General features: G+C 36.3%; 1 protein-coding gene across 1 annotated transcript in view; it reads left to right on the forward strand.

Annotated features, from left to right (window-relative positions):
- Positions 1-612: 612 nt before the first annotated feature.
- MIS18BP1 (MIS18 binding protein 1) overlaps positions 613-21,910 on the forward strand; it is a 43,188-nt gene continuing 21,890 nt past the window's right edge. The window contains exons 1-6 of the mRNA XM_045287640.1: positions 613-1,167; positions 4,990-5,441; positions 10,126-10,199; positions 13,703-13,833; positions 16,852-16,939; positions 17,917-18,071. Coding sequence (XP_045143575.1) covers positions 633-1,167; positions 4,990-5,441; positions 10,126-10,199; positions 13,703-13,833; positions 16,852-16,939; positions 17,917-18,071 — 1,435 coding nt within the window. The 5' untranslated portion in view covers positions 613-632. The remainder of the gene's footprint in view (positions 1,168-4,989; positions 5,442-10,125; positions 10,200-13,702; positions 13,834-16,851; positions 16,940-17,916; positions 18,072-21,910) is intronic.

The following is a 21,910-nucleotide window of genomic DNA, read 5'->3' on the forward strand; positions in this document are numbered from 1 at the left end:
ATAGTTTACTTTTAATATAAAGCTTTTGCAAAAAGAAAAGAAAACCTGCAATAATTAAAATATTCTAGAGCATCACAAAATCAGGATTGGGTATTATTTAAATGACATTTTTGGCCTTTGTTAGGATATAACATTGTACCTGCTGCCTTAAAGTTTAAGTACCATATATGTAAAACTTTTAAAATGTAAACTAGGACCACATGCAGATGTCATTTAATGTTTCTTGATACAGATATTAAATTGGAACCTTTAGGATTTAATATTTAGGTAAATTACAAAAGCAGATATATATAAAATTAAATTCTTAGAGCTTAAATAAATGATTTAGTGAATACAGCTTTTTTTGTGGAGAAGTCAATATAATGACCAAACTGCCCATTTGTTGAAAATCAACAATAAAAATGAAACTTAACAAAAAGTAACATCTCATTCTGATTTGTTATGTATACCTTTTTGAATTAGTATAATGTTGTTTTAGAAATCAAATTAAACTTTTCTGTACAAAAGCATGGTAAAGGTTAGTTTTACATTCAATTATAGTTACTTCTGAGCCCCTACTGAATTTCTGTTTTCAAAATTGTGCTTGCAGGATTTTTCTGTTGGAAGAACTTTGTTTCTACTGTTTGATCAAGATGAGTACAACACCTTTGAAACATCCAGGAATTTATTTGTCTTCAGAGACCTCTGAAAGAGATATTCCCATACAGGCCATCTTCTTTGACAGCATTCCTCCAGGCACACTTACTCCTATAAAAGATTTGGTGAAATATAAGAAATCTTCTTTAGAGTTTAATGATCATATGAATAATCAGTGCCTAGAAATCAAAACTCTTAATGATAAAAAAATACTTCAATCTACTGTGCTAAGAGAAGCTAGTACCTCTAGCCATTCTTTTGATATCAGTGCTATAAAGCCCAGTAAGGAGAAAATACAAAATAGTGCAAACTATGAGTCACCAAGAAAAATATTTCAAAGAATGAAAGAAAAAATACTGCGTGATGAACAAGAACAAACATCAAGAAACAGTTTATTGGAACAATCCAAAAGTGAAAATTATACAAACTTAAGTGCAAGCAGAAACGAGAAAAGACTATTTCAGCAAACCTACCTCTGTGAAGAAAAGGGAGGTAACAAACCATTCCAATCTGATAACATTTCACCAAGAGGTGAGTTTCTTATGTGTTGACTGAAAAGTTTAATGTTTCAGACACTGTTATAGGTATGTGGGATAGAGCAATGAACAAAATAGAAAAAAATCCTACCCCTGTGCAGCTAGTTCATATTTATGTGGTGGGGAAACAGCATTAACATAATAAAAGTAATTTTTAAGGTACAATACAAAAGGAGAGAAGTATTACAGAAATAAAAACATAAGGATGATGGTGAGATGGGGGTGAGGGGCATGCAATATTTAATGAGGTGGTCTAAGTTTCAATGGAAAGGTGGCATTTGAATTTTTAAAATTCATTTTAAAAATTAAGATGATGATATTTTAGATATTTTGGAGAATGGGAAAGGATAATCCAGATGAACAATGAACACCATTAACTTATAGGATCATATCTGACAAGTTCAAGTTCTAGTTTGAGGTTCATGTGCCATGGAGTGAACAGGCAGACAGAACGAGGGAGTAGATGAGAGAGAGAATGAATGCAAGGGTTTGGGCCTATACTCTAGTGGAATAAGGAGCCATTGGAGTGTTCTGAGCAGAGAGATGATTGAATATGGCTTATGTTTTTAAAATAACCACTCTGGCTGTTGGTTTGAAATAGAGTTATTGCAGTAATCCAGATGAGAGATTATGTTGGCTTGGTCCATGTGGTAGAAGTAAAGGTAAGAACTGATTGAATTCTGTATATATTTTAAAGATATAGATCTCAAAATCACAGTATGGGAATCAGGTAGACCGTTGGAAAAAATAGTTAGAATTTAGGAAAAAGATCCAGGCACGAGAAAATGCATTTGGCATTCATTAGCATCAATACAGAGTTGGACTAGTGAAAGTCACTGAAAAGCTAAAGAAATAAATCAGGAGAGAGATTTGGGGAGCAAAGAGAAGAACATATTTTAAGGAGGAGGGTGTGAAGAGCTGTATTTAATGCTGCTCCTCAGTCAAAATGAAGACAATTGAGTCATTAATTACTTTTATGATCACAGTTATGGGGAAGTGGTAGGAGCAAAAACTTGATTTGAGAGAGTTTGAGGAGAAATATTGGCAATGGTGAACATAGCTCTTTTTGAGAAGTTTTGCCACAAAGGGGAAATAGAAAAGTGATTTATTTATTTTGTTTCCATTATTGAGAATATAAACAGCAAAACACCCAATTCAATTTCCATGTATATAGTCATGCGCATTGATTGCATTCTTTGAGTTGTACAGTCATCCGCATTCTCTTCTTCTGGGTCGTTCATCCTCTGTTAACATAAACTACTGCCCGCTAAGTTTCCTTATCTGATTTTTCAAGTTGCTATTGACATGCGATCTCACATAGATATTGAAAGAGCAGATTGCTCAAAGCAGAAATTCTTTACAAGTTAAACTGTGTTTTAAGATTTGAGGGGATATTTTGGTTTACAAATTAAAGCTTATCTCAGGGCAGTAGTTTCAGGGGTTTATCTAGCCTCTGTGGCCACAGAAATTCTGAAGTCAATGAAAATTTGAATCCTGTTCTATGATGTCCCCTTTTAATCAAAATTCTGCTATAGAATTTTTTGTCTAAATATTCATTAATGATAACTGGGTGCCATCTAGTTCTAGTCTCATGAAAAAGAAGAGTTACTCATACACTTAATTAGTCACACATTCCATATTTTCCTTTTATCCTGACTCTCCTTCATCTGTTGCTCCAGGCAAATAGAGACCATTGTCCAGTCTTGCATGACTGCTTGTAAGAACCCATCCACTACTCACTTACCTGGTAGATTGAACAAAAGACTAAACACATTCTTCGTCCAATTAACTGAGCTGTCTAATGGAACTGTGGCCTTACCACTTTTTTTATGACACATCATTATAATAGTCTGTTAGAAATCATTAGGTGTTGGGCTGCTAACCACATGCTTGGTGGTTGAAAGCCACCAGCTCCTCTGTGGGAGAAAGATGAGGCTATCTGCTCCTTGATGGCTGGTTTGAAATTAAAAAAAAAAAAAAAAAATTCTCTGGTGCGCCTTGTAAGTCTATTCCCGCAGGCGCCCCCTCGCCGCCCTTTTTGTGTGTGAAAGAAACCCATTTCTATATTAAAAAAAACCCACAAAATCATAAAGCAAAGTAAATGTAATGAACAGTATTAGTCCATGTTTGTCTAGTTCAGGGGTGAGGGACATCTGATCCGTGGGCCTTATAAGACCAAAGAAATCATCCAATTCCAGCTAAAATCACACTCTTCGCAAAAGAGAAGCCGTTCCAGCCATCACTTTAGGGCTCAGTTCATTAAATGTTTGACCAAACATAGCAGGAAAATTTATAAGTTGATGATTTTGTATGGCCCGCAAGTGATTTTATTAATATCCAAATGGCCCTTGGCAGAAAATCTAGTTGATAAGCCTACCACTTCTTTTGCCTTTGAAGGCATGCTAAAGAAATATCAGAGGGGTATGTTAAAGTTGAGTACATTATTCAATCTCATTTTTTATTTTTAAAGTTGGTTAGTCCAGGTTGACTAGAGAAACAAATCCAGAGACACTCATATATATGTAAGAGAGAACTTTATATTAAGAAGTAATTATGCATCAATAGAACATCCCAGTTCAGTCCAGATCAAGTCCATAAATTCGATATTAGCCCATAAATCTTCAGACTTACGCAGCACATACAATGATGCGGAATGCAGGAAGCTCACAGGCCAGTGGATGGAAAGTCCTATGGGTCCCATGGCAGTGGATGCATCTCCAGGACTCTGGCAGCCATCAGTGTGGCTCCATGTGGCTTGTCAACAGGAATGTGAAGCTGAGAGAGAGAGAGGCCCATCTCTGATGGCAGAATCAAGAGAGGAAGTCCCAGAATCCTTTTGAGAAGGCCACGCCCACAAGGAGGGATCACCAAGCTGTGACCTGATTGACAAGCTAGATTCCACCCTTCATTCTTACCAAGTTGACACGAAATTATATAACTACCACAATGATCATAAGTGTCCTGGTTTTGTTTCTCTAGAGAACCCTGCCTAACACACAAAGTAGAATTTACAACTATGCAGTTATTCATGCTTTAGAGTTTCTAGTAACCAGAAGCAGAATTTTTAAGAAACATTTTGTATATAATCTTAAGTAACACCTTTCATTTTATAAAGGAGGAAATGGACCCATAAAAGCCATTTGATGTGTTCAGAGATCCTTTTCTGATTTTTGGATGCACCAGAGTTATATTTCACATTGTCAGGCTTCCAAGTTTAGTAGTAGACTTTACCCTAGAGCTAGCAAGTTGTAGCATGAAAAAGTTTTAAAACAAAGTTCTTCCCCAGCATAATAGGTATTCATCATGGGATGAAGACATAAGAGGATACTAAAAGGGAAAAGTATCTAAATGTTATATGTATTAAAAGGTACACTATGCTGGTCTTACTATTACTAAACCTAAGTATATCAATTCCAAGGTTCTAAAATACATTTTAAAAAATTTGAGTAACTAATACAACTCAATTTCTTTAAATAAAATTTCAGAAACAATATTTTCCTGCCAATCAAACAAGATTCAATATTAGTTTAAAAAATGATCCTTGCCTAATTTAACTTATGGAAAGGGCTTTTTGTTGTGTGAATTCTTTAACTCGAATGTATTGTTCTCCATTCTAGATAATTTCTGTGTGGGGAATAAACATTGTGGATCTTAAAAGCCAAGAGCAATCAGAGAAAGATTACACAGGAGGGTAGAACATTCCTAACCTGAGGACGTCTTTTTAATATACACAATTTTCAACTGATTGTCTTATGTCTCTTTTGTAAATTTAATGTGGCCCTTCTTTAGCTTTTATTTTGTTGTTTGTTTTTTGCAGAGCTTCTGATTCTGAAGCAAAAGCATGACCATATCTCAGCTGCAGGAGTCTCATTAGGTAGTACTCACTCATTAGAGAATACAGCTACAACCACAAAGTCCTCAAAGGACACTTATATTTTAAAAAGCATTGATGCTGCCAATGAAAAATCCCAAAATACTGCTTTTGAGACTCTCAGTAGTAACTGCGTTCCTGCTAATAATAGCACTCAATTAAAAGTTTCCAAGAGCATGGTGACAACAGAAGGGACTTTACAAGAAGAAACCAAGGAAAGAAATAAAAACACTACGTCAAAAGAAACAGCTCCTCTGTGTTCTTTGAACAATACGTGTAAAATTGTGCTTGCAACTCCAACATACAATATAACGATACCTCGAAGATCTGAAAGAAAGAAAAACCCTTCTCCTCCAGGTATATTTCAAATTATTTCAAACGGAGTTAAAAAATACAAGGTAAGGAAATATTGAAGGCAGATATTTATTTCTACTTTTACCCCTGGCTTTAAAGAGCTTGAGCTTTTTCCGTATTTCTAACAGTTGCTTCATTGTCGTTTTTATTATTATTTAATGTACAGGTAGGATGGCCTCCGAAATCAACACTTATAGTGAAAAGAGACATGGTTGAAACTAAGGCCTAGTTATTGAGTCTTATTTTGATGTATAGATTTAAATAATTCATATATTCCTTTGGATATAAACACTGACTTCCTTCTTGCTCTTAATTATCTTTATTTTTTCCCCTGATTCTTGGGATATGTTAATAAAGGAACTCTTGTGGTGGTTTTGGGTAAATGTTTCACTGCTAACCACAAGGTGGATATTTCAAGCCCACCAGCTGCTCTAAGGGAGAAAGATGAGGGTATCTGCTCCTGTAAAGATGTACAGCCTTGGAAATCCTATAGTGTCACGGTGAGGTGGAATCTACTCAGTGCCAGAGAGTGGATTAATAGAATGAGAAAACAGCACCAAAGCCATTACTGACTTCCTTGGGCTACACGAAGGAGGAGACTCCAACTGCACACTAACCCAAGACCAACTGCACAAGGCAGAGGTCAGGCATACCTCCACCATCCATCCTACATGTACCCTATTCTGACTCCAACTGTTCCTCCCACAGCACTCTACGTCTTTGCTGGATTCAGTAATTAGTTGTAATGACCACACAGAGCTAACAGCTATACTCACAATTAAGGAGCTTTATTAGGGAAGTCAGGGGCCCTGGTGTCATAGAGGTTAAGAGTTGGGCTTCTAATCGAAGTAGTTTGAAACCCCCAGCCAGTTCTGAGGGAGATAGACAGCACATTCCACTCATGTAAAGAGTTGTAGTCTCAGAAACACACAGTGGCAGTTTTACCCTGTTCCATAGAGTCTCCGCATCAGAATTGACTCGATGGTAGTGAGATTTTTTTTTTTTAATTGGGGAAGTCAACAGGTTATCACAGGCCAGGAGCATTAAACATTAAGGATACAGCAACACTTCTCAGCAGCCAAGTCTGTCTTTATTCTTCATCTGTGTGGTTCATTGGCCTCTGTGCCTTCTTGAACCAGGAAACCCACCCACTGCTCTGTCTCATAGTCTTGGCTCTGCTCTGTCTCATGGTCTCCTTGCCTTGTCTGGTCTTGATGTGGCATGGCTTCTACTACCTCTGTCATTTCAGGCAGGAAGAATCTCGACTATTTTCTACTATAGTGACTATTCTTCCTAAATGGTCTCAGGAATTCTCTGTTCTTGCTTCTGAGATAGCTTCCTTATAGCCAGGGGAATGACAATCAAAACTAACCAACTCCTACACTTTAGTGTTTCACATAGCCTGTTTGTATAGTCCCACCTAATCATATGGTGAGAATAACAGAGACATGGATAGAAGAGGCATATTAGGAAATTTCAGTTCACCATCCAAAGCAGAAATAGAAAGTAATTACAGCTTCTGAAGATTTAAGTATTTTCCTGGTATAATTTATGCTACCCAGGTTTTAGGTTAATTTACCAAAGAGGGACAGTCAAACATTTCTTCTAATGATTGGAACTTGAAATGTGTGATGTATGATATTAAGAAAATTGGAAGTGGTCAAAAATTAAATGGAATGCATTAATGTCAATATTTTAGGCATTAGTGAGCTGAAATGGACTGGTATCGGCCATATTGAATCAGAAAATCATATGATTTACTATGCTGGGGATAACACAATCAAGAGGAATGGCCTTATGTCATAAAGGATCTTGCTAAATCCATCATGAAGTACAATGTTGTATGTGATCGGATTATATCTATCTGCCTTCAAGGAAACCCAGTCAATACAACTATTATTCAAATTTATGCACCAACCACAAAAACTAGTTATGAAGAAATTGAAGTATTGTACCAACAACTTCAAAGCCAAAGTCTAACTCCCACTAAATGACCTTTTCCTGCATGGGTCTGGTAAGATGGTGGGGAAAGATACTGATAGGATTCATCTATGAGTAAATGTGAATAGGATTCCCTCAAATGCTATTTTCCTGCATATAAAGTGAGCCCTCTCAGGAGCAGGAAGAGGGATCTCATTCATTACCAGCATGAGCCAAGAGGGGAGCACCCTTTGGACCTGAGATCCCTGTGCAATGAACTTCCAGGATTCAGAAGACAGCTGTTAACATCAGAGGAACAGTAGCAGAACTAGAAACCGAAGCATGGAATGGAATGTTGAGCTTCCCACCCCACAGAGCAAGTAAAGCAGAGTGCTTTTGTGGAGGAGGCTGGTTTGTAAAGTGGAGTGCCTCTGGACACTTAATTGGGGGAGCTGGGTTTGTTGACCTATGCAAGTGGAGCTGAGTACCTTTGGGCTGAGGCTTACTAGAGTGGGGTGCCTCTTTTGGGCACTTAATTAGCTGAGTTTGCTGACCCACAGAGTTTGAGATGAATAACTTTGGGTTGAGTCAGCAGAGTGATATGCCCCTTTGGGCATTTATTAGCAGGCAATCTTGAACATTTCTCACTAGCATTACAGCCTGTTAACTTCTTTAATGAACCCTTGAACCATGATTGCTGTCTATAGGTTCTGTGTAGCCACTGCAATGGATATTAGATCTTAGTGAAGTAAAATAGAGATCATGAGTTAAGACCAGAAGAGTGTGCAGGAGTATTGCCATGGTGGAGAAGGACCCTTTGGTAAAACTTGCCTGGGCATATTTTTCCCAAGGGTTTGGCTAAATTTCTCAAATTCTCTCGTAATAAGCAGATGTTGCCATCCCTTGGCTCTCCACAAATTCAACAACCAAAATGCTGTGAGTGTCCAAAACAACTGTTGCTGTGACTTTTACCTCTGACCAGTTTGCTTTTGCTTTAGTTGGAACATTTCTACCTCTTGGTAGCCATTGTTTGGATTGTGTGTCAATTTTAGGATGCTATTGGGACAGCCATGTTTCTTCTCTTACATCTGAAAAGATGCTTTACACCTTGTCACTTCCTTAATAAACGCTTCAATCATTGATATTATCTGTGAGTTGTATATAGCCATTGCAATGAATATTAGAACCTGGAGGAGTAGAGAATACTAATTAGACAAAACACTCCTGCTCAAAATCGTCCAGTAATTTCTAATCTGAGGAGGAGGTTGGGGTGCAGATGGAGGGACAAGCTTTTACTATGTTTCCCTGGATTCTATATACTACAGTCCTAGGAGATTTCTAATTTTTAAGTATATCATTCCTCATGCTTATTCCTTTGAAGCTACTGTGCCTTCAAGGTACCTACTTGTTTCCTCTACCCAAAAGAATCTACTCACTCATCCTTCACTTCATTCAGTACTCTGTTCTGAGACCTTCCCTCACTGCCCTATCTCAAAAAGCACCCCGAGTTATCGTAGCACAGTATATTTTTATAAGTAATTGCCACTACTTGGCATTATTTATTTGTTTGGATTCCAATCTCTTCTCACCCTGTCCACTCCCCCTATAATAAGCACATTAGAATGTTTGCTCCAAGGACAGCTGTTTGGTTTCTCACAGAGTCGCTACACCTTATGGCAGAGCTTGGCAAGGGGAACTCCGTGAATACCGTATTTGCTTAATGAAAATGAATTCTTATTTTACATAAGCAGTATGGTAAAGGGGTTATAGATCTAGAATTTTCAAATTTGTAGCCCATCTTTATCATTAACTGTTTGACATGGACAAATTATTTAGCTAGACATTACAAGGATTTATCTTTACAATGAAAATACCTCAGGATAATATGAGTTGGTTCTGACGTGCTTAGAACATTGCCTTAGTGTTAGCTTTTATTTATACCATCTCTGTTTGACGGATTCTTTAATCCATCTCAGATAGTTCCATATGTGGGAGCAGGAAAAAAAGATACATAGTACTTTTTTGCTCCCTTCCCCAAGTCCTATATTAATTACTTTAAATGAACATAGAGAGTACCCTCCCATTTTAGCATCTTTCCCCAACTCAATAAAAAACTAGAGAATTTGTCTCTAAATACATTTATAATTTTATTTGTAAATGGCCATCCAATTAGTTCTATGAATCTTTAGTTAGTTTCTCATGAGAAACAGTGCAATGTTGTAAAATATCATTTTTTTACATAGATGTTCATAGAAATGTTTCCTTCACAATCATTTTACATGTACTAAAATAATTCTATTAGATGTTGGCTTTGAAATAGAACATTGTTAGTGATAGGTCACTACGATCACCTTTAGAATTTATAAATATTTGAAATGAAACTCCAAGTCTAGTACAAAAAGTGAAAAAATACACCGACTTTTTAGGAACAAAAATGTATATAACTGACTTTTTTCCCCTCCAGGTTGCTGGGTCTTTGTAGGACTTGATGTTTCAACAGGTGCTTGGGGTTTTAGGTGAATGTTTTTCTAATGATTGAGTTAAAAGAATTTTTTTATGGTGATAAGAGTAGTTGAAGTGTAATTGCTTTTGGATTATTGCACTTTGATCATTTTCCTCCTTCAATTTTTGGTTTCATTTTTATACAAAAGTTTTTCTTTGTTGTTACTTAAGATACAATGTGATTCTTGTATAGATGGGTGTTAAAGAATTATTTGGGATACTTGCATGAGATGCTTTTATGTAAACTGAATTTGTAATGCTTATACTATAATAAAAGAAATGTGTGCTTGTTTTATGCTTGATTAGGTAATCCAACTACAGGAATGGATGATTAAAATCATCAATAATAACACTGCTATAATTGTAGAAGGAAAATTAATGTAAGTATACCATTCAATTTAAAAAAAATAAAACCTATAGTAAAATAAAGAGCTGTTTTATATTAGTGCCTAAAAGATGCACTGGAAATAACAAAGTGAACATTTTATAAATTAAGTTATTAACTGAATACAGAAAGGTAAAATGAGAATGCATGTCCTTACCATCTTGATTATTACCAGCTTTCTTGTTTTTTCCTATTAAAGCTTTTTAAAAAATTATGAGAGCTCAAATTTGTATGTATTTTATTCTTTTAAAAGGTGCTAGAGAGTAGACTAATATTACCTGCTCAGTTATGTATGATCAGTTAATTTTTAGTACATTGACATAGTTACAAAGCCTCCCATCTAAACTGGAACCAGCAGGTATAAATTAATGATCCAGAAAATGAATAAAATGGTCTTTAACTTTTCTGTATAGTTACATATTGATTAGTCATTGGTACATTCTGATCTCCCTAAAGTGAGGGTATCATCAGGTTAAGCAGGTCTTGCCTACTTTTACTATTTTATTAAGTACAACTTCCTGTTTTTCAAAATAACTTTCTTAGTGGTAAAATTTTTGAAATAATAGATTGTAAGAAAATCACAGAGTTTCACTGTCAAGGTACTTAGTTGGAACTGCATCAGTTAACTATATGAAATCTGTGGTACTTACTGCTTCTTTCTCTTTATACCGATTTCCTGAATGTAGATTACCTTCGTTCTGTTCCCGTTGCTGCTGCTTACTACTGTCCTTAGGGCTTTGCCTTGTCGCTTGGATTCTTTTAGTCAGTCTCAGTTTTCTCATGTGTGCAGTGGTGGTAATGATGTTGCCTACTTTGTGAGTTCTTTTCAGAATTAAATTAGTTAATATCTGTAAGACTTGGAGCAGTGATTTTAAAGTGCTATACAGCTTTGTAAGTAAAGCAGATAATAGAATGGAAGAGAAGTAATATTATATTAAAATATAATGTATTCCTTTAATGTGTGCGTTTTGAATGTATAAATTTAAGGCCAGTTGACCAAATTAAATTTCAGAATGCCTTTCTTAATTATGCTTATATTTAGAAGATATATTATTATTATTTATATCATGAATGAAAATTGTTTGACATTTATCTAGTGCATCTTAATATTTTACAGTTTTATGTTTATTCTTAACTTCATTTAAAGAAGTATGAAGAGTAGATTTTGTATTACCTCTCTTTTTCACTTCACAAACTAGAAGCTAAAAACATTTGACTAAATCAACTCAAACGGTTCGCTGCCAATGAGTCAATATTGACTCATAGCAACACTATAGGACAGGGTAGAACTATCCCGTGAGTTTCTGAGGCTGTAACTGTGTATGGGGGTGATAAGCTTGGGCATTCTCCCAGAGAGCTGCTAGTGGCTTTGAAACTCGACCGTGTAGATCACATACCAATGTGTAATGAGGGTAAAAGAATATGTGGTTAGATGAATTCACATGACATAATTGCATAAAATCTTAGCAGTAAAACCCCTAAGAAAAGAGAGAAATAATTATTTGATAGTTTAATATTAGGTAGGCTAAAATTGTAGTATCACAAATTTTGAGGAAGCCTGTTTATATGCTAATGATATATTTTATAGCAGTCACATGGTTTGGTGACAGTATAATTTCTTCGAAATACTGGGTGACATTAGCCAACAGTTTGAGTTTGTTGAAATCTTTGGCCCTCGGATATTCTGAAATTGTATTTTTAGTTTAATTAGAGTAAAACATACAAAGTTTCATACTTAAATAAATGAGCCTTGGTGGCACTAATGCAGTGGTTCTCAACCTGTGGTCACAACCCCTTTGGGGGTCAAATGACCCTTTCACAGGGGTCTCTTGACTCATAACAGTAGCAAAATTACAGTGATGAAGTAGTAACGAAAATAATTTTATGGTTGGGGGGTCACTACAACATGAGGAACTGTATTAAAGGGTCGCGGCATTAGCAAGGTTGAGAACCACTGCATTAAAGGTAAGTGTTGGGCTACTAATCACAAGGTCAGCAGTTCAAACCCATCAACTACTTATGAGAAAAGGATGAGGCTATCTGCTCTCATGAAGATTTATAGGCTTGGAAACCTTGTATAGGGTTACTATGACAGAATCAACTCAGTGGTTGTGGGTATACATAAAAATTACATTGTCAGATGGATTCTGGGCTCCCACTGACTTCTAGCCCCAATCCAAGAACAGTTAGTGCTTATAACATGGCCCTGCTTCATGCTCGCCTTCATGAAGAGATCACTGAAGATAAAGATACTACAGCAAAATATGGTGAAGAAAACAGATGGTGCCCAGCTATCAATTGGAATAGTGTCTGGGGTCTTAAAGGCTTGTGTTTAAACAAGCAGCCATCAAATAAGTGATGCCTAAGTGAGGCATCAATCATATAAGTCCACCTTGAACTAAGTCAACATCAAAGAAGCACACCAGCCTGTGTGATCCAAAGATGACAATAACAAAATTCAAATATGATGAAGGGAAAAGTATCAGAGCTTAAATTGTGAACACCCAATATGTAGGAGGCTATGGAAGACAGTGGGAACTCAAAAATCATCTGCATACTATCGAGTCAGATTAAGCCTCTGGATCACCTCGAGTCACAGGAGAGAGGCTCAAAAAGTTTTATTCTCAGACAGATGATTGTAAACTTGATTATGGTGGATCAAATCACGGTATAATATACTTGGTTAGTGAATCTCCCTCTTGGCCCAATAAGAATTTGCTCTACTCAAATATTTCTTGCTTTATTCCACTACAGAAATTTCCTCTCTGACTTTCTAAATATTTATGGTATGATTTTTCCCTCACTCTAATTTATATTACTATTTTCTTTTTGCTGTTTGGTCTGGTTTTGGTTTTCTGTTGTTTCTATTGAGTTTACCAGTTTGAGACGCACAAAACGAATGGATGTGTAGAAACAATAACTGATGCAATGGTTTATTGGGGAGGGGGAGAGGATTTGGGAAGCAAACAATGAATGTGGGAGATGGGAGGAAGCATTAGAACTGATTGTGATTATGTATATACAGCTTTTTAAAGGCAATTTAACTAAGATATGTGAATATTATATCTAGAAAAGTTTTTTTAAAAAAGGAAACCAAACTTGACCAATGGTTAGCATGGGTGGAGGAGTAGTTTTTACTTAGGAGGCGTTGAGTTTATGTTAATGGTGGTAGAATAATTTGGAAAAAGATAATAATGGTTGGGCAAAACAAAGAGTATAATCAGTGGCACTGAATTAAACATGTTGAAGTTGTTGAATTGGAGAATGTTTTGTTGTGTATATTTTTGTTTATTTAAAAAATAGTTACATGAATAAAATGAAGAAGAAAATGCTCTAGAATTAATTGGTGTGATAACTGTACAACTCTTCTTGATATGATTCAATTATTGAAATGTATGATGTGAATAAAGTGCCAATAAAACTTTTTAAAAATTTTACATTGTAACTGCTGGTAAAATGTGAATGTTTTGGCCATAACTGAGTTATTTTTTCTCCTAGAGATTTCACTGACATATATTGGCACAGTAATATAATTATTGAACGAATTGACCACAACACACTCAGGACTTTGTCAGGCAATATTTATATATTAAATGGAATGATAGACCAGATTTCCATGAAAGCAGCAGGTAATTAATTATTAGCGTTATTTTTTTTAATCATTTATCGGGGGTTCGTACAGCTCTTATCACAATCCATACATACATCCATTGTGTCAGGCACATTTGTACATATGTTGTCATCATCATTTTTAAAACATTTTCTTTCTACTTGAGCCCTTGGTATCAGCTCATTTCCCTCCCTACCTCATGAACCCTTGATAATTTATAATGTGTTTTATTTATTTTTTTCATGTCTTATACTGACCGCTATCTCCCTTCACCCACTTTTCTGTTTTCTGCCCACCTGGGAGGGGGTTATATGTAGATAATTGTCATTGGTTTCCCCTAACCCTCCTGGTATCACTACTTTCATTATTCGTCCTGAGGGGTTTATCTGTCCTAGATTCCCTGTTTCCAGCTCTTACTTGTACCAGTGTACATGCTTTGATCAAGCTGGATTTGGGGTCATGATAGTGGGGGGTTGAGGTGGGGAGGAAGCATTAAAGAACTAGAGGAAAGTTCTATGCTTCATCGTTGCTACACCGCATCCTGACTAGCTCTTCTCTCCTTTATTGACCCTTCTACAAGGGAATGTCCAGCTGTCTACAGAGAGGTTTTGGGTCTCCACTCTGCACTCCCCGTCATTCACATTGATATGCTTTTTTGTTCTGGGTCTTTGATGCCTGATACCTGATCCCATCGACACCTCATGATCACACAGGCTGGTGTGCTTCTTCCATATGGGCTTTGTTGCTTCTCAGCTAGATGGCCGCTTATTTAGCCTTTAAGACCCCAGATGCTATATCTTTTGATAGCTGGGCACCATCATCTTTCTTCACCACATTAGCTTATGCACCCATTTTGTCTTCAGCGGTCCTGTCGGGAAAGTGAGCATCACAGAATGCCAGGTTATTAGAATAAAGTGTTCTTGCGTTGAGGGAGGACTTGAGTAGAGACCCAATGTCGATCTGCTACTTAAATACTTAACATATAAATATATGTACATAGATCTATTTCCCCATTGTAATATATAAATATATTTCTGTATGTACATACCTGTATTTAGACCTCTATAAATGTCCTTTGCCTCCTAGTTCTTTTCTCTATTTCCTTTTACTTTCCTCTTGTCCCACTATCATGTTCGGCCTTCATTCAGGTTTCATTAATTCCTCTTGGCTACATTGCCCTTGATCTAGCCCCATCAGGCATCCTGTACTCTCTTCGCCATTGATTTTAGATCACTTGTTGTTCCCTTGTCCCTGGGTTGGTTGACATCCCCCCCTTCCTTTCCCCTGCCTCCCCCTCTCCTGTGTACTATCATTAATTGATAATGTTTGTTAATAAGTAAAGCAATTAAGCTAGTTTCTAGTTTCGGGTTTTGGGGTTGTTTTTAACTTTTTCATTATGTATCTTAAAATTATGAATCAACAAAAAATAACAAATAGTGTTGACAACATTATATAAGCTTTGATAATTTGTTTCTGATTTAAATCATTACTACTAGGATTATTTAGAAATGCTGGTGGTACAGGCAGGAGTTAAACACTTGGGTGATAGCCCAAAGGTCAGCCTTCTACGATCTACCAGCTGCTCTAGGAGAAACAGATTGGCAGTCTGCTTCCATAAAGATTACAGCCTTGTTGATAAGGGGCTGTTCTACTCTGTCCAATTAGGGGCTTGAATCAACCTGAGAACAACAGCTTTTTGTTGTTGTTTTTGGTAGTTTAAAATAATTTCTGTGATTACAGAAATTCTCTCGTGAAATACTATTTATTTATGAGTAATTGTAGCAGTACATCCATAGGGAACTGCCAGAAATTCAAGCCAGACTTATAATTGGGGATATCTTTGCTGATGTCTCATGGATTTCGCCTAAAAGCAGAGAATACAGAGAGAGAGAAAAAGTATGATAGATTTTTACCTTGGTTTTATTGCTATGCAAAGGTATTCCACCATGTGGGTGTTAGCATTTTTTAGGCAACTTTGTAAAGAATGATAATTTCAGAACATTTCAGTTGTGCTCATGCAGACTCAGAATTAGTTTGTTTGAATAGCAACAGTGGATACTACGTGATTTAAAGTCAGGGAAGTTATACATCAGGATTTTATCCTTTTCACCATATGTATTCAATCTGTATACTGAGCCAAATAATCTAACAAGCTGGACTATGTGAAGAAGAATGCAACAGCAGGTTATGAGGAATACTTGTTAACAACCTGTAAATACAACCTTGCTTGCCAAAAATGAAGAGGACTTGAAGCAGTGATGAAGATCGAAGACTACAGCCTTCAATGTAGATTATACTTCAACAAAGAAAAATCCTCACAACTGGACCAGTAAGTGACACCATGAAAACCGGAGGAAGAATTCATTTGTCAAGGATTTCATTTTACTTGCACTAACTGTCAATACTCATGGAACATTAGTCAGGATTAAATGATGCATTGCATTGGGCAAATATGATGTGAAAGACCTCTCTAAAGTGTTAAAATGGAAAGATGCCATTTTAAAGACTAAGGTGCACCTGAGCCAGCCAGAGTATTTTCAGTCTCCTCATATGTACATGAAAGTTGGACAGTGAATACGGAGGACATCAGAAACATCGATGCATTTGAATCACTTGCTGTTCCATCTGCCTCACTCCTTCCCTCAAGTTCTTCCGTGTTGAGCCCAAGTGACACTTCAGTGAAAAATCCTCACTAGCCATTCTAAAATAATTTTCTATCTTTGGTTCATTTCTCCCGCATTAACATATTGTATCCTTATCCTCTTACATTATGAAATTTTTTCCCCCATAACACAGATTGGTTTATATTGTTTTACAGTAGAAGTAAGGTTACATGTATGCAGGAATTTTTTTGTCTTTTGTTAATTGTGGAATCCTTAATATTTATGACAGTACGTGACACATAGGAATTAATAAGTACATGTGTGATTTCATGAATTCATAAATACATATGTAAGTTAATCAATTAGTGGTACTTCTTTAGAAGGTAAGGTATATAATATCTTCACATTTTTTGTTGTTGTTCACTGTTATATAGGTTATCCTAACTATCTCACAAGGAAGTTTATGTATGGATTTCCAAGAAATTGGAAAGAGCACATTGATAATTTTCTAGAACAATTAAGGTAAAGTGTCTTTTAATTTTATTATATAATGTTCATTTTTAGAACATAAAATATGTATACAGTTTAGTGAACTTTTTCAAATGTATAATATATACAAGGAATGTATATAAGGGGGCTTCAAAATGTTGAGATGAAGATCCCTTGTAAAACTAATATAAAGTGGTTTCAATTTTTGTTTTAGAAATGCTCATTTTGAACCTCACTTTTACCTGAAAATACTTTCAATAGGCAATATCTTACTAGAAAATGTATCTTATGGAATCAACCTTAAAAAAAACAACCTTTAACATATTTTAGTGAGTCACCTTCAGTCATCTACCATTCAAGTGACATGTAGCTGTTCACTACTCTAATGTTCCCGAGCATGTAGTCATTACTGAGTCAACTCCTTGGCAGACACTGGTTGGTACTGGGGAAATAAAGAATGGATTCAATCTGGCCCTAAGGATCTTATAGGGTATACAGAGAAATGAATAAGGTAAACATGCTACAATGTAATAACTTATAAATAGATGCTGGCAACTTTTTTTATCTACAAGGCTAGAGATAGTAAATATTTTTGTTGGCCTGTCTGTAAATATTACACTACCTTTATTGAACCACTTTAGTTCTTTGTGTTGGAACAGTAGTCATGAACGTTACATAAACACATGAATATGACTGGGTGCCAATAAAACCTTATTTATCCCATAGTTTTCTGACCCTAACTTATAATATGAATTACAAGAGCACAGAATAGGAAACACTTAAGAAGGGTCTGTTTGAGTTGTTTCAATTAAGATGTGATACCTGAGTCTTTTAATGGGGTGTGCTTGTAGCTATAAAGAATTAAATAACATGATGAATTAAATAATATAATTATTGCTGGGTTGGGGGAAGCATTATCCCAGGAGGCTTTATTAGTTATTTGTGGCTTTAGTAGTTTAATTTGTTTATAAGAATTAATGTTAGAGTGTGAATTGTATTATTGTTTTTAGGGCTTGTGAAAATCAAAAGAAAACCAGAAAAAAACAGAAAATTGGAAAATCAGCCCATGATAATCTCAAATCTGTGAAAAATAATGCACGAAAAACTCAAACAGATGTCCTCCAGAAAGCCAGCACCACTTATAACCGTGATTCTGATAATTTTGGTATGTTTGTCCATTATTCTTCTGTGGGTATACAAGGGGGTACCCAAAAAGACAACCTGAATTTTTTTTTCAAAGCTACGTAGTTACATTTTTTTTTTTACAAAACAACCTTATCACCTTCAAAGTATTCTCCATTACATTGAATACATTTGTCAAATCTGCGATTCCATTCTGGGAAACATTTTTCAAACTCATCTGTTTGCATGGCTGACAGCACCTCCCTCGTTTTTTTCTTCACCTCTTCTATGTCGTCAAATCGCTGTCCTTTCATGTCCCTCTTTATTTCCAGAAACAAAAAGAAGTCGCAAGGAACCAGGCCAGGTGAGTAAAGTGTGTGGGACAAGAGAAGCATGCTTTGTTTTGCCAAAAATTGGCGCACTGAGCTGGCTGCGTGAGCATGTGCATTGTTGTGGTGGCAAAACCAGTCCCGTCTGCCACAAATTAGGCCTTTTTGGGTACACACTACTACAAAATCCTTTCAGAACCTATAAATAGAAAACTTGATTAACAGTTTGACCTGGTGGAACGAACTCCAAATGCACTATGCCCCTCACATCACATCTGGGGTTTTTTGGGTACCCCCTCGTTGTAGTTTTTATATGTGCACTCCTTGTTTACTGTTCATATTGTGTAAAATAGTATTCTCTTCTTTGGTTCATACTGACTTAAGATTCCTGTTTTACTAACCATAAAGGAAAATACAGACTGATCACTCACTATCCAACTGACAGTAAATACCATGTTTTAATTAATCCAAATTCAAAGAGCACTGATAAACATCAGTGAAATATGATTGTTCTTTCTGATTAATAGGCCCATGGTACTTAGGTTACCACCTAGCCCAAACCTTTATTTTTATTGGTGTTAGGTGCCATCGAGTTAATTCTGACTCATAGTGACTATGTATATGACAGATAAAAAACAATACTCGTTTCTGTACCATCTTCACAATTGTTCCAACAGCCCATTGTTGCAACCGCTGTGTCAATCCATCCTATCAAGGGCTGTCCTCTTTCTCACCACCCCTCTGTTTTACCAAGCATGATGCTCTTCTCCAAGGACTGCTCTCTCCTGACAACATGTCAAAATTCCTTAATACAAGAATGGTGACATACTTGCCTCTAAGACAGCAGTTCTCAACCTGTGGGTCATGACCCCTTTGGGGATCTAACAACTCTTTCACAGGGGTCGCCTAAGACCATATTTCTGATGATCTTAGGAACCGAGACACCGCTCCTCTATCCATGTCCAGGTGGGTCTGCCCACATGCAGATACGCCCACATATGGGCTCACCAAAACATGAGGAACTGTATTAAAGGGTCGTGACATTAGGAAGGTTGAGGAACCACTGCTCTAAGGAGTACTCTGACTGTACTTCTTCCAAGACAGATCAATTTGTTCTTATAGCAGCCCAAGGTACTTTCAATGTTCTTCACCAGTATCATAATTCAAATGCATTGATTTTTCTTTGGTTTTCTTTATTCAGTGCCCAACTTGCACATGTATATTAGGCAGTGGAAAATACCATGGGTCAGGCATGCCTTCATCCTCAAAGGAGCCTCCTTGCTTTCCACCACTTTACAGGTCTTGCGCAGCAGATTTATCTAATGCAGTGCGTCCTTTGACTGCTGTTTCCATGAGCCTTGGTTGTGGATCCAAGCAAAATTAAATCCTTGACAACTTCATTCTTTCCCCATTTGTCATGATGTTGCATACTGCCCTATTTGTGAGGAGTTTGGCCTTCTTTACATTGAGTTGTAATCTGCCATACTGAAAGCTGCAACCCTTGATCTTCATCAGCAAGTGCTTCAAGTCCTCCTCACTTCCAGCAAGCAAGGTGGTGTCATATGCATACCACAGGTTGTTACTAAGCCTTCGAATTTGATGCTGCATTCTTCTTCATATACTTCAGCTTCTCTGATGATTTTCTCAGCATACAGATTGAATAAGATGATGAGAGGACACAACCCTGACACACACACCTTTGTTGATTTAAACCATGTAGTTAATCCCATGTTTTATTCACACAACTGCCACTTGATCCATGTTCAGCTTTTGGATCCCTTTTCTCAAGGTTATGCCCACAATCAAATGCCTTAGCATAGTCAATAAAATGCAAGTATACATCTTTCTGGTCTCTGCTTTCAGCTAGGATCTCTCTAACATCAGCAATCACAGTCCCTTGTTCTTGTTCTCTTCTGAATCTGGCTTGCACCTCTAGCAGTTCCCTTTCAGTTTATTGCTGCAACCATTGCTGGATAATTGTTAACACAATTTTACTTGCATCTGATATAAATGATATTGTATAATTTGAGAATTCTGTTGGGTAACCTTTCTTTGGAATGGGTAAAAATATGGATTTCTGCTCAGCAGAGAAACTTTCTTCTAAATTTAATGACATAGATGAGTATGTCTAGTGCTTAATCAGTTTGTTGAAACATTTCGGTTGTATTCTGTCAATTCCTGGAACCTTGGTTTTGGCCAATGCTTTCATTAAAGTTTGAACTTTTCCTTCAGCACCATTGGTTCTTGCTCATGTGCTAACTCCTGAAATGGTGGAATGCTGACTGGTTCTTTTAGGTGCAGTGACTGTGTGTTCTTCCTATCTCCTTTTGATGCTTCCTGCATCGTTCAATATTTTGTCCATAGAATCTTTCAATATTGCTTGAATTTTTCCTTGAGTTCTTTCAATTTCAAGTATGCTAAGTGTTCTTTTTGATCTTTTAATGCTAACTCGAGCTTACCTTTATGAAAGATTCCTATATTTTTCAAATTTCATTTTTACTAAAAGTCAAAAGCAGTTTCTATTGATGATGGTTCTCTAACAAATGACATACTCCTTTTGAGTGACTGTTGCTATAAAGAGAGCTGGCAGATCTGTTTTCTGTGCCAACTCTGCAACTGTCACAGTTTAGTCTCCTTCCCATGCCACCCCACCCAGAAAACAAGTCTGAACACTTAGCAGCCCTACTGGATGGCACAGATGAGTAAAAGCTACTGGAATATGTTGTATACATTTTATTCATTTTACTTTAACTTTGGACTTTGTAGAACTTCAAATTCTAGCGTCAAAGCACTATGTTGGATATAAATCTACTTCTGTATCCTCCCATAATATCTGCCTCCTTCTCCCCCCCCCCAACCACTTTCCAACTTTATCCCTCCCAAATACTTTGCTTATGTTTGCAGAAAAGGGATGCATTAAATATGTAGATGAATTCTTACCCAGAGCTGTGAAAATTAACTTTTTACTACTTATGCTCCAATTCCTTAATCCTTCATTTTACCAAAAGTCATACTATTTCCTTTAAATTAGGCATATTGCTTATTGTCAATGCTAGACCATTCTGGTACTGCAGCACCTGCTCTCTACTTTTTTACTTCTAAATAACAAAGTCTTTAAAATATACATTTTATTTTCAATCGTTAGTTAATCTTTAGTCTAAGATTTATTTGTTTCCCTCTTTATTTCTACTTAGAACAGTACTTTTGGGAAATATAAGCTTAAATGTGAATAATACTGGTAAAATGTTTGAGAAAACAAGTAGCAAGTGGAGTTTAAAAATACAAATTTTAAATATTAAGGTAAATATTTTACATACCAACTATGTCCACATTCTAGAAACGGATAGCACCTTCATGTTAGGAATTAGCACCTGTGTCAATTATTAGATGTGTAAGACGGATAAGATAAAATAGTTCCTCTTGATATCAGTTTATAACAGATATTACTGTATTTTATTGTAGTTGTATTTTTCTAGTTTGATTCATTAGATTTTTGTGTGTGAAATTGTTAGACACTAAGTAGCTTGAGAAACCTTGACAACACAAGGGAGTA

The sequence above is a fragment of the Echinops telfairi genome, unplaced genomic scaffold (genome assembly GCF_000313985.2).
Source record: "Echinops telfairi isolate 266 unplaced genomic scaffold, ASM31398v2 ScPeMD7_18;HRSCAF=68, whole genome shotgun sequence".
NCBI classification, from domain to species: Eukaryota; Metazoa; Chordata; class Mammalia; order Afrosoricida; family Tenrecidae; genus Echinops; species Echinops telfairi.